The 19,106-nt window shown below is 41.5% G+C and overlaps 1 protein-coding gene across 1 annotated transcript; it reads left to right on the top strand.

Annotated features, from left to right (window-relative positions):
• Positions 1-281: 281 nt before the first annotated feature.
• On the top strand, positions 282-18,857 carry dctn2 (dynactin 2 (p50)). Its single transcript, XM_085275182.1, has 14 exons — positions 282-578; positions 897-965; positions 5,089-5,185; positions 5,942-6,003; positions 6,193-6,291; positions 12,091-12,251; positions 12,830-12,983; positions 13,214-13,279; positions 13,531-13,569; positions 13,765-13,842; positions 14,906-14,977; positions 15,571-15,673; positions 16,722-16,813; positions 18,376-18,857. Exons 1-14 carry the CDS (start codon positions 543-545, stop codon positions 18,460-18,462), a joined length of 1,215 nt encoding a protein of 404 aa, XP_085131308.1. The 5' UTR covers positions 282-542; the 3' UTR covers positions 18,463-18,857.
• The last annotated feature ends 249 nt before the right edge of the window (positions 18,858-19,106 follow it).

Raw genomic sequence — 19,106 nt, 5'->3', positions numbered from 1 at the left:
ATCTTTGAACCCATTGATCAAGTTGTTCTTAAAAACAAATACCAAAAAACAACTCTTTGGCGCCATCATGTGACGGCATTATGTTACAACACAGTTACATGTTTTATTTAAAACTAATAAAAAAATGTTATTGAAGAATTTAAGATAATGCATGCGACAGCTAATATCGCGTTTAATAGGAAAATAAAATAAAAAGACCAAAGCCTTATTGAGTCTTATTGGATAAAAGGCGCGCATGCGTGAAAGCGGTGTTCGTTTTCGGGTATGATTGTTTTATTGTCCTCGGTAAGCCGGCGAACTCTTTTCAATTGACGCAGCAGTCGCACGACAGTCCACCTGCCGGTGCCTGTACACAAATCAAGGGCACACGCCGTCACATCAAGCTAGTGACCACATCGGCTTGGAAAGCTCCGCCGGCTGGGAGACTGCTGGCTCATCCATCGTTAGCTTTTGTCATAGTCAGACTCTATCCAGCGATAATTTGCACGTTTCATTACATTCTGTTGTGATTCGTTGGTCTTCTTTTTTCCCTCCCGGTGACCATGGCTGATCCCAAATACGCAAATTTGCCAGGAATTGTAAGTGGCTAACGCTAGCAGACAGATACTGCTAACTGGCAGTGCTATCTCCAGGCTTTGACAGCTAAGTTAGCTAACATCTCTGCCGTTTATTTCGTTGTCTGCTTTTTGTTTTCACTCACCGCGCAGCTGGCATTTACAGTTGTAATCCCGTAGTTGCTTTATTTTTCAGCTAATTCCCCGAGTTGTGCTACGGAACACCAGAAGCAAGGGTTAGGAGATAGTTGTTGTTGAATGGGCCGGGGCGTTGGCCAGGCAAGCTGTAATAACCGGGATGTCTAACTGTTCCTTATTTTGTTTATCTAATTGTTTGCACAGGCGTTTAACGAGCCGGACGTGTATGAAACCGGTGACCTTCCTGAGGATGACCAGGCTCAGTTTGAGTCGGTAAGTGGGCGCCTTTTCCCCCCAAGTTCCCTGTTCTTTAATTTTCTGCACATTCAGCTAACTAGCTAACAAGTGTTTACACGTAGGTTTATGATTGACAGTACGGAATAGCAGCTTCTCACTTTTACTGTATAAATTACATGGCAAAGGGCGGATATGTCAGCGGTACTATGCATGTAAATAATCTGTCCCTGTGCCTTTCCTGTCCTTACCAACTCTGCAGGGCGAGTGAAATACTATTTGTAAGACGTGTACAAATACCCCGTTGTTGATGCTCTTGTTTAAAATATAGAGTTGAAGTAGTGAACTTTGTTCATATTTTATACAATACATACAGCTGACTTCCACACATTGTCCCTGTTATGTATGTTTCTTTTTTAAATTATTTTAATATGTTGACAGAACTAAGGCACAAGTGCATAATAAAAACAAAAATGTCAGTAGAAGCATTTTAAAATTGGATTCAGACACTTCAAGCATATCAGCAAACCAAACATTCAGGCACTGCCGTTGTCTTAGAAATCTCTTTTGCTGTCATCAATAGTGATCGAACTCTTGTGACTGCAAGAGTTCAGGCTTGTTTATCAGGACAGCTCTTGGTGAGCTGGTCTGACTTTGGTTTTAACCATGTCTGGGCTATTTTTTCAGACCAGCTGAGAGAATGCTAATTGGCATTTTCCTTCCATGTTTTCATGTTTGCTCTTCCTATTCCCTTGCCCTTGTTTTGACTCTTCCCCCACCCTCCTGGGACCCTAGTTTGTACAAGTAAGACTGGCTCAATTTTTCTCTCAGTGAGCTTAATGCTTTTTTTTAATGCATGTTTTTGTTTTTTTAAATTCCCATAGTCACTATTTCTGCCTCTAATGATTGGAATGATATGAGAAATAGATCAGCGACTCTCTTTGTGCAGTGTAATTCAACCCTTTTTGATTGTTGTGAAGTGGAAGGAATTGATTCTTTTCCTCCTATTCTTGCTGCTCTTTTAAAAATTTCTAAGGGATAATGGTGTTGGTGGTTATTCAGCAGAACTGATTTACTCTTTCATGCTTTGACAAAGCAGTGAGGGTTCAATTGTGTGCCTGTGTGAGCGTGAAGCTTTCGGCAGAATAAATGTGTTTATTTGTTCTAGGGATTTCTCTTTTTAACCTGCTGTCATGTTCTAATAATTGCTTCTTGGCTAACTCCACTGTTCTGACTAACTGGACATTTTAACGGCCTCTTTACAATGCGTGATAACTTCTTACAGGTTCATTGAGCAAAATGGATATAAAAGAAAGTCACTCAGTCTGCAGTAGACCTTTTAAATGATCAATAATGAGACTCGTGAATGCCTATTGAGAATAGTTTGTTGTGCTTTACATAAAATAAGCAGAAATATGTCAAGTGCGCGTTCCACCTATGTTGTTCTCATGTTGTAGTAATGTAGCCAGACAAAAATGAAGCTTTGGAAATGGCTCTAGCATTGTGTGCTCCACAAAAGTGGTTTCTTAGCCATAGCTCCATAAGCTTGTTTTTGTTCTGTCACCATCCTTTTTGGTTACCTTAGGCAAAAACAATGTGGTTGTGTTGGCCACTGGTTTATACATAATTTCACCTAGGGGTGCAGCAAATTAGCATCTGTACTAATACTGACTAATGGAATGTATGCGGCATGTAACACAGATCAACATTGAGATGACTGCTTCTTTGCTGCTGTCATTATAAAATTCTTCCCTTTTGGCAAACTACATACTAATTGTGTAGTGCCATAGCCAGCTTCCAAGAAAAATCTGTCGAATTAGGTAATCTCCAATTTGATGCTATATTTTTTTTTCTGATGAATTGATTTGCAGACTTTAGTTGAACTAAAACATTGTAAATCACACACTGTACTGGGGCTCTAACTTTGATATAGTTCACCATGTGCTTTGTTTTAGGTTAGCAGATTCATTTAGGATAAACTGCATGTGACTAACTAAGAACTTACTCCAGTTTAATGAGCTGAGGATACATGCATTTGGGGGTTTGACTTGTTTTAGACATCCTCACCCTCCATTCTGAATCATAATTAATGTTTTGAAACACCAGGCTCTTCATTACTATAAAAGGTATCATGAGGGAGAGAAACTTGGTGGTATTAAAGGACCACATTATCACGGTGAATTGGGAAAGACGGAAAGAACTCTGAGACCATCATAAACTGTCTGAGCAAAGTGTCTCCAGGGTGTTTGGCAGCTACTCTCAGAACACTGCTTTCTTTCTTATCTTTCCCCGACCTTGGCCAACTGTTCCTGTTGTGTGCATGGCATGTGATAACCACATTAATCTGTGTTGTCTCTCTCTCTCTCCCCCCTATTTTTTTTTTCTCTCCCTCTGCTCTTCTGTTATTTTCTCTAACTCTTTGGAAACCCAAGGAGCTGGTAAGAGCCTGACTAACTCTCCTCTTCCTCCTCCTCCTCCATCATGTCATATGTGTAACTTGTCTAAGGTTTTGTCTCTTTTTATCCTGATGTTTGTGAGCCCACTCATAGCACCTTTGTGTTTGTGTCAGCACTGTTTTAATTCGACCCATTGCATGTGGTTCATCATAATTGATCACTAAAAAGTTTTGATCAAATGATCCATGGTATTTCCAATCACTAATCAAAACCTGTCATTTAGAAAAGAAAGTGTTAGTTACTTCCAGCTGTGGTTCTGCCTTTTCCATTCACTCCACATCGTTTTATCATAGTAAACCTGTAGCACACGGATGACATATTTGTTTGTAAAGATGACACTACAACCAGTCTTTGCTGAAACTATGAATGATCTTGAAATTATCTGGTTGTGTAAAAGCTGGACCAAATAATGGATGTGAAACTCTTGCAGATTCTGATGATTCATGGTTAAAATGGGTTTTAATTTCTATGGGTGTCTGGACTTGGTTGACAATAATACACATAATTCATGATCTTACCGTATGTTTTGGACCATAAGGCACACCAGATTATAAGGCGCATTAAGCGAAACAAAACTGTCAGATATGTCAAACTTTACTCAACGCATTCTTCTTCCTTACTCCACTTCCGTACCATTGACTCATTAATGTTGAATTCTCTGGCAGCTGCTCTATTCCCATGTTGTTGCAGTATGTTAATGATTAACCTCTCATTGCGGTTGATGGATTATCTCAGTTGTTCTACTGACTGAAGTTTGGTCCGTTTACAGCATCCTGCCATGCGACTGCATTTGTCCCTAACCATCGGGAACCCTCATGTTAGCTTTTATCGAGTGGAAAAAAGTTAGCATTAGCACAACACCCATAGCTGTGTCGCTAGCAATCACGTAGCACATCATTATCTACCAGCTAGTCCAACTTCAGTAACCCTACAAAAGTCACTGCTGTTTAGTTTTCTGTCTTCATTTATGTTGGAAGTGATAGCAGAGCTGTACGTTTGAATTTTTTCAGAAATCTCTCAGTCAGAACATGCTATATGTTTAGGTTGAAACTAGCAAGCTAACTTCCTGCTAACGTCTAACTCCATTAAATTTAATAAATTCTGTTTTCATGGATGCCTGGATGTTAAACTTAATTGTTACACCTGATAAAGCAACAACGCTGATCAGTTTATTAAAGATTAAAGAATTTCAACAGTTTTAACTCTCAGTGATGCCGCAGTGTTCGTTTGACTGTTGTACCTGAAGCGGACACAGTTTTGGACCCAGATTTCTCCTCGAGGCTCCTGACTACAGTAGCCGTAATGCTCAGACAATCCATTAAGTGTTGCAGCTTCGTAGCTTACCAAAGTCGTACTAAAACATTTTTTGACCGATTTTTGAGCGCCGTGTACCACATAAAATCGTTTCGAGCTCAGTAAGCACAACCAGAATTCATACATAAGGCTCACTGGTTTATAAGGCGCACTGTCGATTTTTGAGAAAATTAAAGGATTTTAAGTGTGCCTTATAGTGCGGAAAATACGGTAATCATATTTTTGGGCAGTGATCAGACCAAGGTTTCCTGTCCAAATTTACCAACCTTTCAATGTATTTTAAGTGTACCTGGGGCTTTGAGTCTTTTGGCTCACTGATTCAGTACGGCTAATATAACTGTGTGAGTTTGTTGATGTTCAGCTGACTTTATTTCCTGGTTTTTCAATGGCAGGAGGAGCTTTGCAGTGACAGCGTGGAGAGGATTGTGGTCAACCCCAATGCTGCTTATGACAAGTTCAAAGACAAGCATGTCAGCACCAAGGGACTCGGTCAGTTTCTCACTTTTAATTTAATAACGACGTATTAAGTTGAATAACAAAATATGTGGTGGTATACCACATCATTGCATTAGGTCACATGTTTCTTTATTACATTTTACATCCACTGTGTCTGTCAAATGCACCAATTTACTCCTGAGTTGAGTTACAAATTACAACATCCATGTGTTTTAAGAAAGTATTTATCCTTTATTAAAATGAAATTATATATTTGTGGCTGGTATTAAAAATGTACAGACTTGACTGGAAATTAGTGAATTATCGTGTCACATTTGTAGACAAAAAACAAAGTGTTACTTTAGTCTGTTGCTAACATATCTACCTCGTTAAGGTACAGAATGAAGAAGAGCTGCTTTGGCTTCAGTTAGTTAAGAGATTATTAATTGGTTCATTGAATTAAAGCCTATAAAGTTAACATATTGCTAAAATTGGCAAAAGTAATAAAAAAAGAAAAGTAAATGACACACATTCCTTTGCTTTGTCATTTATTCTCAGTGCTTCTTTGGCTGCCCTGTCTTTAAAATTTTCATCTGCTGTCATTTGTATTTAATTGTTGTATAAGATAAATTTCTTCTTTAGTGTAAAGAAAACAAACATCAATAAATACATGTAAAACAAATTAAAATATTTTATTCCTTCAGTTTGTGCTATAACAAATAGATTTGCATTCTTAGAAACATCAGTTTCAGCTTTTAATGTCGTGTTTGTCACTTTCTCTCTCAACACATTTGTCCTTTCTTTTTCCAGACTTTTCAGACAGAATCAGTAAAAGCAGAAGAGTTGGCTATGAGTCAGGAGAATTTGAGATTGTGAGTATATTCTGTTCAGCAGAAGAACATTACTTTGTTCTCACAAAAAGACTTTTTATTTTGTTCACTCTTGTGTTTGTCATTTCTGATAAAAGTCAGAGAGCATGTGATGCTAGTGGTGTGATCATTTCTCTCAGCTCTTTTGTATATTGAGTAATATTCATTCAGTTTCTCTGCTCTGTGGCTTAGCTTGGAGAGGGCTGTGGAGTGAAGGAGACGCCTCAGCAGAAGTATCAGCGCCTAGTGAATGAGATCCAGGAACTCACGCAGGAGGTGGACACCATCCAGGTAACCTGCAAGCAACAGACGTGTACACACGTCCAAAAGAGCGTGTGAGGGATGATCATTCTTCTACCTGTATTTTAATGTTAGTAGCCTTCCTCCACATTGCTCATAGATCATTTAGTATTGCATTTATTGAAGGGAAGATCAACCATTGAGTTGGAACAATTTCAGCAAATCTAATCCAAAGCCTAATCTGATGAATACCTGAGTGTTAGTGAGAAGAGGGTTCATCTTAAAATGGCATAGCAGGTTGGCTAAACTGGCTGGTGCTACCAAGGCAAAGACTAGTGAGCTTCCTGAAACCCTGCCTCAGGTATGCTTTTATCAACACCTGACTAGGTGTGGCCAATTAGCACCAGCTGAACACACTGAGGAGATTAGGGGCTGCAGAGGGGCGTAACAATGCACTAAAGCTAAAGCACACTGTGAAAATTTGCTAGATTACAACCAACAATGTTGATTAACAAAGTTTCCTTCCTGTCATCGTGCAAGAAATGGCTCACCCTCAAATTTAAATTTTATTTGTCGCACACACAACCATACATATTCATACATAAGGCACACGGGATTATAAGGGGCACTGTCGATTTTCAGAAAAATCAAAGGTTTGATTTTAAGTGTGCCGTATTTTCCAAACAACACGGTAATAACGACGGCCCGCTAGCATGCTCTACCAAAAATAGTGCTTTGTTGTGTATCTGACGGACGAAAGCTAAACCAGTTCCACACCAGTGAAGTTGCAGCATTTCTACAAACCAGTTCTGGTTCATCTGTTTCATTTAACGATCCACTTTCGCTCTACTCATTCTGCGTCGCCGCCATGTGTATATGTAAACATAGGCACTGCGCATGCGCGTTTTACCCATATTCTATCGCAATATGTCATTTTCCTATCGTTGCCCAAAATTACACAGGTATTACCGGTATGATATAGCCCAGCCCTAGTCCATCATAATCTTCCTAGCTTTGGTCTTGCACCGCTTGGTGTAGATGGACAGCAGGTCAGGAAGCTCTGATCGAATGATGCGTTCGGCTGAGCGCACCACTCTTTGCAGATCTTGTCTGTCCTGCTTGGTGCTGTTCCCAAACTAGGTGCAGATGTTTCCCATCAAGACGCTCTCGATGGTGCAGGAGTAAAAGTTCTTGAGCACCCTCAGCAGCAGGTGGAAGTCTCTAAGTCTTCTGAGGAAGAAGAGACACTGGTGGGCTTTCTTAACCAGAGTGTTAATGTGGCAGGACCATGACAGGTCCTGAGTGATGTGGACACCCAGATACCGTAAACTATCCACTCTCTCCACTGGCGTGCCACTGATGATGAGGGGCTTATAATTCCTCGCCTGCTTTGTAGTGAAGTCCACGATCAGCTCCTTAGTCTTGCTGACATTTAGGAGGGGGTTAATTTCCTGTCACCAGGTCTCCAGGTTCATAATCTCCTCCAGGTAGGCCTTCTCGATGTTGTCAGAGATCAGGCCCACAACAACAGTGTCGTCAGCAAACTTGACAATGGAGACAGACAGGGGAGGCGGCGTGTGTTTAATGGTGAACAACAACTGGTGCAACAGTGCGAACGTTGTTCCTCTCACACGCTCCTGCACACCAAATCTGGAACTACTGTCCATCATGTGTCGTCCTTTTTATCTACCTCGGGAATTTACATCGGTCATTGTAAGTGCCGTTTATATTCCACCACAAGCGGACACGGTCACCGCCTTATGCGAGCTGCATGAGGCACTCACACAGCACCAGACACAACACTGGGACGCTGCGCTTATTGTGACGGGGGACTTTAATAGCGCCAACCTCAAACGCGCAGCGCCGAACTTTTATCAACACATCACCTGCCCCACCAGGGGTGAAAGGACACTGGACCACTGCTACACTACGGTCAAGGACGGCTACAAGGCACAATCCCGCCCTCCGTTTGGCAAATCTGATCACGCCGCCATCTTCCTCATGCCAAAATATAAACAAAGGCTGAAACAGGAAGTTCCGGTTCAGAGGAAGGTCGCGCGCTGGACGGATCAATCGGTGGCCGCGTTACATGACGCACTCGATGACGCAGACTGGGGCATGTTCAGAAACAGCTCCGACGATGACGTCAACGTGTTTACGGAAGCGGTTGTGGGATTCATCGGGAAACTAGCGGATGATACCGTGGAGACAAAGACTATCACAATGTTTCCCAACCAGAAGCCGTGGGTGGATAAAACCATCCGCAACGCTCTGAGATCCCGCACCGCTGCCTACAACACGGGACTCACAACGGAGGACATGGACCCGTACAAAGCCGCGTCATATAACGTGCGGAGGGCGGTGAAAGAGGCGAAGCAGCGCTACGGGAGGAAACTAGAGTCACAACTCCAACAGAGTGACTCTAGGAGCCTGTGGCGGGGACTAAGGACAATAACGGACTATAAAGCACCAACAACCGGTATGACGAACGCGGCCGTGACTCTGGCAGACGAGCTGAACACTTTCTATGCTCGCTTCGAGGCTGCAGCTAAGGTCAAATTCAAATTCAAATTTTATTTGTCACGTACACAGTCATACACAGTACGATATGTAGTGAAATGCTTGGACAACTGCTCGTGACCTAAAGAGAACAAAAAAGGAAAAGGCTATGAATAAGATAGGAAATAAATATGAAAAATTAAAAAGGGTAAATTTAACTAGGAAGGAATAAAATATAAATTAAGGTTAAAAATGAAATAACTGTACAACACAAATTAGAATGAAGGGTAAATTTAACTGGGAAGAATAAGATAAAATATATAAATTAAAGTTGAAAATAAAATAACTGTACAACAAAATACACAATATAGAACTATATAAGAATGTATGAAGAAATCTAAATATAAATAAATATATACACAATAACAGCAGCTGTACAAGTATTAACCGGAAATGAAGAATATAGTGACCAGTGTTGTGCAAAACCAAAGTCCAGAAAGTCCAGTGTGTGTGTAAGAACCATATGTGTGGGTCAGTACTGTGTGGTGGTGTGATTGAGAGACCGTATCGCCTGCGGGAAGAAGCTCCTCCTCAGTCTCTCTGTGTTGGTCTTCAGGGAGCGGAATCGCTTTCCTGACCTCAACAGAGAGAACAGTCTGTTGTTGGGATGGCTGAGGTCCTTCACGATCTTCCTGGCCTTGGTCCAGCACCGCCTGCTGTAGATTGAGTGCAGGTCAGGGAGCTCGGAGCGGATGGTGCGCTCAGCTGACCGCACAACCCTCTGTAGAGCTCGTCTGTCCTGCATGGTGCTGTTCCCGAACCAGGTTAAGATGTTTCCCGTCAGGATGCTCTCTATGGTGCACGAGTAAAAGTTCCTGAGCACCTTGGAGGGCAGTTGGAAGTCTCTCAAGCGTCTGAGGTGGTAGAGACGCTGTCGGGCCTTTTTCACCACGGTGTTGATGTGACAGGACCATGACAGGTCCTGCGTGATGTGAACTCCGAGGTATTTGAAGCTGTCCACTCTCTCCACTGGGCACTCGTTGATGACGGGGGTCTGGTAGTTCCTCTCCTGCTTAGTGCTGAAGTCCACTATCAGCTCCTTTGTCTTACTGACGTTTAGAAGGAGGTTGTTCCTCTGGCACCAGTTCTCCAGATTCCTAATCTCCTTCAGGTAGGCCGTCTCGTTGTTATCAGAGATCAGGCCCACCACGACGGTGTCGTCAGCAAACTTGATGATGGTGGTGGAGCTGGTAGTGGCCACACAGTCATATGTGTACAAAGAGTACAGCAGGGGGCTCAGAACACACCCCTGGGGGGCTCCAGTGCTGAGAGTGGTGGAGGCTGAGACATGTCCGCCCATCCTTACTGCCTGTGGTCTGCCAGTTAGGAAGTTGGAGATCCACTGACACATAGATGAGCTGAGTCCCAGATGCTCCAGCTTGGTGGTGAGTGTGGAGGGAATTATGGTGTTAAATGCAGAGCTGTAGTCTATGAAGAGCATTTTAACATAATTCCCCCTTCTAGTGTCCAAGTGAGTGAGTGATGTGTGGAGGAGATGAGAGATGGCATCGTCTGTGGAACGATTTGGACGGTAAGCGAACTGTAGTGGGTCCAGTGTGTCTGGTAGTGAAGAAATGATGAAGTCTCTGACCAGGCGTTCAAAGCACTTCATCACTACTGAGGTGAGGGCTACAGGGCGATAGTCATTGAGAGAAGCAGGGTGGGGTTTCTTCGGGACAGGAACAATGATGGACTCTTTGAAGCATGTGGGGATCACCGACTGAGATAAAGAGATGTTGAATATCTCAGTGAACACAGGAGCTAGCTGGTATGCACAGTCTCTTAGGATACGACCTGGGATGCCGTCTGGTCCTGCTGCTCTCTGGTGTTCACTCTTTTGAAGGCTCTCCTTACTTCATGCTCGGAGATGACGAGCACGTTTCCGGTGCTGGCAGTATCTTCCTGTCTGCAGCCGTTAGCGCCGCTAACACTAGCATTGTTGGAGACCAGAGGAACAACCTCCTTCTAAACGTCAGTAAGACAAAGGAGCTGATAGTGGACTTCAGCACTAAGCAGGAGAGGAACTACCAGACCCCCGTCATCAACGAGTGCCCAGTGGAGAGAGTGGACAGCTTCAAATACCTCGGAGTTCACATCACGCAGGACCTGTCATGGTCCTGTCACATCAACACCGTGGTGAAAAAGGCCCGACAGCGTCTCTACCACCTCAGACGCTTGAGAGACTTCCAACTGCCCTCCAAGGTGCTCAGGAACTTTTACTCGTGCACCATAGAGAGCATCCTGGCGGGAAACATCTTAACCTGGTTCGGGAACAGCACCATGCAGGACAGACGAGCTCTACAGAGGGTTGTGCGGTCAGCTGAGCGCACCATCCGCTCCGAGCTCCCTGACCTGCACTCAATCTACAGCAGGCGGTGCTGGACCAAGGCCAGGAAGATCGTGAAGGACCTCAGCCATCCCAACAACAGACTGTTCTCTCTGTTGAGGTCAGGAAAGCGATTCCGCTCCCTGAAGACCAACACAGAGAGACTGAGGAGGAGCTTCTTCCCGCAGGCGATACGGTCTCTCAATCACACCACCACACAGTACTGACCCACACATACAGTTCTTACACACACACTGGACTTTCTGGACATTGTTTTTGCACACATTGTTTTTTTGCACAACACTGGTCACTATATTCTTCATTTCCGGTTAATACTTGTACAGCTGCTGTTATTGTGTATATATTTATTTATATTTAGATTTCTTCATACATTCTTATATAGTTCTATATTGTGTATTTTGTTGTACAGTTATTTTATTTTCAACTTTAATTTATATATTTTATCTTATTCCTTCCCAGTTAAATTTACCCTTCATTCTAATTTGTGTTGTACAGTTATTTCATTTTTAACCTTAATTTATATTTTATTCCTTCTTAGTTAAATTTACCCTTTTTAATTTTTCATATTTATTTCCTATCTTATTCATAGCCTTTTCCTTTTTTGTTCTCTTTAGGTCACGAGCAGTTGTCCAAGCATTTCACTACATATCGTACTGTGTATGACTGTGTACGTGACAAATAAAATTTGAATTTGACAACTGTTCATGCTCATTGCAGTAAATGTTTCTGTATTGTTCACATTAAGTTTTATTTGCAATTCTGTATTTTTGATTGGTTAGCGAGCAATATGGTCTAGAAGTAGATCCATATGCCTTTATTTACAAAAGCTAATCCAAAAATATTATATGATCAAATAATAATGCAAAAATATTAGTGTTTGATACTGCACTACACACAGATTGTATTACCTGGCATCAAAGATGTATGTGTCTCTCTGCGTCCAGGCTGCCACAAAGGAAAGTAATGCAGAGGAGCGCCTCACTCCAGTGGTGCTGGCCCAGCAGGCAGCCCAGCTCAAACAGCAGCTGGTTTCAGCCCATCTCGACTCACTGCTTGGACCACAGGCACACATCAACCTGGCTGACCCAGATGGCGCACTGGCCAGGTGAGTTGGCTGGAGTTAACAAGACAATGAAGCACAAACGAGGGCAAGCACCTGGAACCTGAAACTTAACACCACAGTCTGTTAGATCGTGCCAGCACTGATCTGAGAAACTGAAATGCTTGGGAAGAAAGAGGGTGCTCTGGAGAAATGGAGAGAATAAGAGTGATTGATATGGGAATTGGATTTTCCAAGCTTTAACCAGATATAATGAGATGGAGTAGTAAGGAAATAAGATTAATTGTACACATAAATGTTGCTGATCTCAAAGGGCATAGCTACCAGGAGCACAACACAACTAAGTGACAGATGATTGAGGGAGGGAAATTAACTAAAAGAACACAGAAATCTTTGAAAAATGCCAGCGCCCAACTGAGCATAAGCAAAGGAAGCCGTGGGCTTAAAAGGGGAAAACACAAATGAGAGAAAGTGAGGAAAACACCTTCACAAACCTTCACTTGCAGTTAATAACACTGACTTAAAGGATTGAGAGGGAGGGAGGACCACACTCATGGCAGCACATGGGGTTGGTAACAATGGTGAACATATTATCCCTTTGTGTCTTTCTTCCCTTCTCATAGGCGTCTGCTCACCCAGCTGGAAGCCGCTAAGGGCAGCCGTGGCAGCTCTGCAGGAGACTGCAAGCCGACAGCATTAACTAAGGGCCCAGATGGAGTGGTACTCTACGAGTTACACAGCAGACCAGAGCAGGAGAAATTTAATGAGTCTGCCAAGGTAAAGAGGAAAGAGAGGTGGATAAATGTCTGTGATGAATGCACACATAAAATGAGGCTGTATGGTCTCCTCGGCCTGCTTTGTTTCTGTTCTTCTGAGTGGAATGTCAGAATACTAGATGGCAATAAGCAGGACAAAAGGAGGAAGGCATACATGTGGGTGTTTGTGTGTCTCTTGTGGGATGCTTGTTGTCACTGCCAGCCATGTGTTGCCCTGTTCCGTCTCTGTAGATGGCGGAAGTGGAGAAGCGTCTAGCTGAGCTGGAGATGGCTGTTGGCTCAGGATCAGACAAGCAGGTACACACACACAGTCCCGCTGTCTCTCTCTCTCTCTCAAACACACACACACACACACATTGTCTTCATGGGTCTTTGCTCTCATTCGCACTAATTCTGTATGCCTGTCTCTATGTCACACTCACAACAGAATTTTCTTGCTTCTGTTTTCAAGTAAAATAAAATATTCCACTTGATTTATGTAAATTCAAGCGGTGGCTTTGTTGTTTCTTGTTAAAATGCATTTTTCCCTCTTCACATTTACTTTATAGGGACCTCTGAGTGCTGGTGCTCAAGGAACCAGTTTGATGGTAAGAACACACTGTGGAGTTTGTCTCTCTATTCAAAACTCTGGGTATCTGATGTGCAGCCAGAGAACTGGGTCATACTTCAAAGGTGACATCAGTTCCTTCAAGTTTGTTTATTGCTGCTGTGCCAGTAGGAGGAACAAAAACCTAAAGTTTTGTGCTTGATCTTATATATAAACTTGTCCTCCTTTGTATCAGGACACCATAGAGCTCCTGCAGGCAAGGGTCAGTGCTCTGGACTCTGCTACTCTGGATCAAGTGGAGGCAAGACTGCAGGTGATTACTCCCCGTACAGCATTACAGCACAGTGTTAGGAGGAGGCAGCCTTTCCATATGAAGTGACAAGACAGTTGCATCTTGATTACATTCGTACATCAGTTTTTTTTCCTAGATGCATTTTGGTTTGAAAGGGTAGTGGGTTTTGGTTTTTGTATATATTTTGCTCTCTTTTGAGTTTCATCCATTGCGTTTAGTACAGAAGCAGGCCTGGATGTGTCAGTTGGAGGGGCATCTGGACTGTAGCTTTTGTATCTAACAAAAACTAAAAAACATTTTGCTTTTCTGCAAGAACTCATCCCATTTCTCTATAGCAGTTATTCCCAAAATCAAGAGCGCTGCAGCCCACTTAAAAACTATAAAATCCAACCGGAATTTAAATTTGTCTTAAATCTTCAGTCTAATCAAAATATAGCAGAAAATTATGTATTTCTTTGAAAATTGTATTTAAAAAAAATAGCAACAAATGGTTGGCTTTAAATTCCTAATGCTAATCCGGTCATATGCATATTGTTAAGGCCAGTGTAGCCCACCTGCCACTGGGACACAAACTTCAATACAAGAGCATTCAGTTTTTGCCCAGAATAAAGAGTAATATCACAAACTAACCACCACCTAGCACCAGTTTTCATTCAGTTTTTATGTAATTAAATTAATATAAATATGTAACTGTACATACTTGTAAGTAATTTCAAACTGCGGCCCAGCTGCAGTTCCTTTGTGGCCCAAAAAGTCACTCTGAGGATGTCTTTAGGTCACTGCTTGCTTTTTAAGAACAACATATACCTGAAACCTAAGGAGAACGTTCAGAATGGAGGGTATTACACAAAGCTTAGGTCGGTCCAGCTTTGAGTCGGTGCTTTTATAGTTTGTGCCTTAATGTTTGGCTACTTTGTTGCTCAGCTGATAAATATCTTTAGTTTTAAAATATGCCACAGTGACCATGATGTTGGGTTACTTGTGACATAGTTTGCAGTGAAACACTAGTTGCCCCTGAGTGGTACCTCTTGCAAAATTAGAATAGATTACCGTATACGTATAATGTGTTTTTTCTCTCCTGCAGAGTGTCCTCGGGAAGATGAATGAGATTGCTAAACACAAGGCAGCGATTGAAGACGCTGAAACACAAAACAAGGTTAGTGACCCCTGACCACCTTCAGTATCGAATAAAGGCTGTAATAATTGCAGATCTGTTTCTTTACAACTTCCAGGCTCAAACTGACCGCATGTGATTTGTCTACTTTGAGGCTGTTTCAGTAAATGTTTCTTCTGGACAGACATTTGCAATCATTAGAGCTGAAATGTTTTCATCAGTGTTAAGGTTCTCGTTCCAATAAGTGTATATTTACAAAAGTCTGGTAACAAGTGGGAAGAATATTGTTTATACAATTTCAGCTTAATGCTGATATTTCAAACTGCCCACATTCATAGCCAAACATTCATAAGAGCCAAACCAAAGTGTAATTGAATAGTTTGTTTTTAGTTTGTTCTTTCTAAATAATGAATCGATTCAGGATCTGACTAACAGATTTCATGCATTCACGTGTTGTATATGTAATTGACCAGCAGAGGGCAGGCTATGCTAATTATATAATTTCTATGAATAACGGTATAAATGGTTGGTTTGTGTTAGGTATATTGCTGTTTTAGAAAAATATTGTATTTGACCATCTGACAGCTTCTATAAAAATCATTAAATGTGTTTTGGTTTTTTTTTTTATCTGCCAGGTGTCAAAGTTGTATGATGTGGTGCAGAAGTGGGATGCCATGTCCACTTCCATACCTCAGGTGGTGCAGAGGCTCGTTGCTGTGAAGGAGCTCCATGAGCAAGGTAACACGCAGGAACTGAAACTGCTCCGTCCATTCACACAAAACCATGAAATGCAGAAGGTGCTGAGGTGTTTCAGGGGTGTAGGAGCTTATTAAAACTCTAACATTAGATGAATGTACTTGGTTAGTGTGTGCCAGTAATTGGCCAATATTGTAATAATGTTGCTCTTGGGGCAAATTTCCCCCCGGTAAGGATCACAATGGAAACATGGATAATTTATGTGCTCTTCCTTTATGTAAGGGGAGACGAACCTTGAAATGACACCCATGAGAGTTCAAGGAGAGAATGTATGTAGGTTAGCGGGGATGGGATGTGGCGTTAAAGGCTGAAAATATGTTGGGTGTTGCCACAGAACATAACAGGGTGTGAACCCAGATCACGTTCCAGGCAGCATATGTGTTGGAGAGTAACATTTGCATCCACTGTGGAAACGTCTGAGAGCGAGACATAAGATGAAACTAAGGGAAAACAGGATTCAAATAGATAATGGAATTAGCCTAAACCGTGCCATTCTATTATAACAAAGGGCAAAAAATCACTGAGAGGGGAGACTCAAAATGGTAACGGAATTAAACTAAATCTTGCAATACTGCTAAACACCCCCTTGGGGTAACAGAGATGCATGATATTATATATATCACATTATCATCTTTTTATTATTTAGCACATGAAAGCGGAACCTTGGCATTAATAGATTATATTGATAATTCAGTTCTGAGAGCTGAAGGAGGTCATTTATCATCCAGCCTCTCTCTGCACCGATCTGTCACACATTGCAGCTTCTTTGCTCGACAGAGCTTAGCTGCACCTTTTTTCTTCTGATCTTTCTTTACCAATAAAGGAAAACTTGAAAAAGAAAATACTTAGTTTAATCTTTCAAGCTGCCGTTCATCACTGTTAGATTAGGTTTGCATCAATTCCTTTGCCCTTCTCCTTCAGCTGACAACAAAGACATTTCATTTTTTAGCAGATGTTTTGAATTTAAGGATTACTTACTTCCTGTCCTTTATCTAATTCTCCCTTTTCACTTCAACCCTCTATCTCACAGCCATGCAGTTTGGCCAGCTGCTGACACACCTGGATACCACTCAGCAGATGATCAACAACTCCCTGAAGGACAATAATACCCTGCTAACACAGGTGAGAAGTTCATAGACCTGTTGAACAATTGTAGCAACATAAATAATTTCTAAGCGCTGCAGGGAGAGTAGAACTCAGCAGTTTTATCCACTTAAACGGTCAGCTTGAATGAGCCACTGCAGCCATGGTAAACTTGGCACTGGCCAGCAGAAATGTGTCACAGTTCGATATAAAAAGACGCCAGCAGTTATACAGTTGCTGTCGTTTTATAGAAACGAACGTTTCTGCAGTAATTGGTAGAAACTTTGTGAACCACTTTTTCACAATAGCAGATGAAAATGTTAGATTTGGTGTGAAAGAAAAACTTGACATGTTCAAACACTTGGCCGTAACCTCTTTGTATGTGTAGTGAATGAGTGGAAAAAGTGTCCTCTAATACCCTTCAGAGTGCACAGCCGAGGCAGCTTTTCACAGCTAGAAGTAACAATCTAACAAACTACAGCTTCCCATTACGAGGACAGAAGCTCTGTAAAGCCTCTCAGGCAATAATCAGTCTGTGCTTTCACAGTTCAAGGCTTCTGGCAGGAGGGACCAACCAGTGCCTCAATCCAGTAAAATGTATTTTGTTTTTCTTTACAATGTTTTGGTGTCACAGAGGCTAGTTAAGTCTGACATTTCAGTTTCTTATCAACACTGAAATGTTTGTTTTTGGTTTTTGTGTAGCCTTCTGAAACAATATTGTCTAATAATAATTGTCATCAGTGAAGGTTGGGCGATCGGAAGAATATATCGACCAATCAACGATAGGCTGAGTCTTTCACCGATCATTTTTACAAGAGCAATGTTATGTATTTATTTGCCCATGAGTGAGTTTGCTAATAATGTTGGTTGAAGTTAAGAGAAGCAATCAATAGAAGAAATAATAGCAGTGTTTTAACAGCTCCCTCTTCCAGCTGCAAACAAATGCAGAGATTCATTTACTCAAACTCATAACAGAAAGAAAGATGGTAGCCCATGTTCAGAAAAAACAAAAACATTTTATTTAGATTAAAAAAAACAAAAAACCCCAAAACGGTGGGGAGGGAAACAAAGAGAAACTGTCTTCTTTTTTTTCCACTCTAACCGTGTTTACAGGCCGTTCCAGTGTTTGTCTTACACACTAAACCAAGCAACAAATCCAAAATTAAACAAAAAGTACGTTAAAAATCAAAATGTCTCTTCCAGCGAACACATATAAATAAATGACTAATCCAAAAAGTAGCTATATTAATTCTGAACCAAACAAGAAAAGAATGTAAAATATTACATTGCTCCGCCCATCAAAAAGTCACCTGCGTGAATATATCATGTATCGTCTATTGGAAAATTTTTACATATCGCCCAACCTTATCATCAGTAGCACTTTTCCTACATGACTCAGGTATATGAATGTTTAACAGGGCTGCACCTGATTGGTATTTTGTTTGAATTATGGCAAAGGTTTCCATATTTAAGCACCTTCCTTTCTTTTCTCTTACCGATTATTTAGCTTTTTCCTTACATCCTCTCTCCCCGTCCCATCAGTCTCTCGCACGCACTTCTGGAGTTAGCATTCTCTCTAATTCTTCTTCTTTTTTTACCAGGTTCAGCAAACGATGAAGGAAAATCTTGTGGCTATAGAGGAGAACTTTGCTGCACTAGACCAGAGGATGAAGAAGCTTTCAAAATAAACGGTGGCAGAGTTTTAGAGACCGGGTTGTTTTTATAATTATTAGATTAGAAAATTCTACCATTCCTTTTGGACCTTCATGCGATTTTTGGTAAAATGAAATGGATGAAAAGAAAAACGGTGTAAAGCGGTGTAGAAATAAAGATCTATTGTCCTAAGTTGTTGTAGCTGAAGCACGTATGTGCGAGCATCAGGGCCGTGTCACCGAAGGACAGCTTGTAAATATGCCTGTGTACCTTATTGTTTCTTCACGCTCAGTCGCTTGTAACTATATTATTATGACTGAGACAGCAGACACCACAGACAAACTTTTAATCTGCTTTGTCATTGCCTACAAGTTCACTGTATTGTTCATCTGTGGTCATGGAAACTGATCAATAAAACAAAGTGCTGTAAGGCCCGCCTCCTTTCATTCCTTTTATTTTTTAAACATGTAATTATTGACCTAGCTTCCTGTCTGAAAAACTAAGTTTTGTGAAATACTGATGATCAAATGTTTTCCACCCTTTAAACAAAAAGATCCTGGTCATCAGTAATTAGCTGTTGGTGTTATGCTTTTAATAAGAAGCTGTAGGAGACACAGATGGCTAATTGAATTCTAAACTGACCTGTCAAAATAAAGTCTTCATTTGTGGTTGTGCTCAA

This window comes from Mchenga conophoros, linkage group LG5 (assembly GCF_057382185.1).
Source record: "Mchenga conophoros isolate Kocher_MC1m ecotype Shallow Benthic linkage group LG5, M_conophoros_male_GT1.1, whole genome shotgun sequence".
In the NCBI taxonomy this organism is placed as follows: Eukaryota; Metazoa; Chordata; class Actinopteri; order Cichliformes; family Cichlidae; genus Mchenga; species Mchenga conophoros.
The sequence above is the reverse complement of the archived record's forward strand: the minus strand, read 5'-3'. Positions and strand labels throughout refer to the sequence as shown.

Coding starts and splice junctions, on each gene's coding strand:
- dctn2 (XM_085275182.1), top strand. CDS start 543: ATGGCTGATCCCAAATACGCAAATTTGCCAGGAATT. Junction 12,984..13,213: donor AATTTAATGAGTCTGCCAAG/GTAAAGAGGAAA, acceptor CCGTCTCTGTAG/ATGGCGGAAGTGGAGAAGCG. Junction 13,280..13,530: donor GCTCAGGATCAGACAAGCAG/GTACACACACAC, acceptor TTTACTTTATAG/GGACCTCTGAGTGCTGGTGC.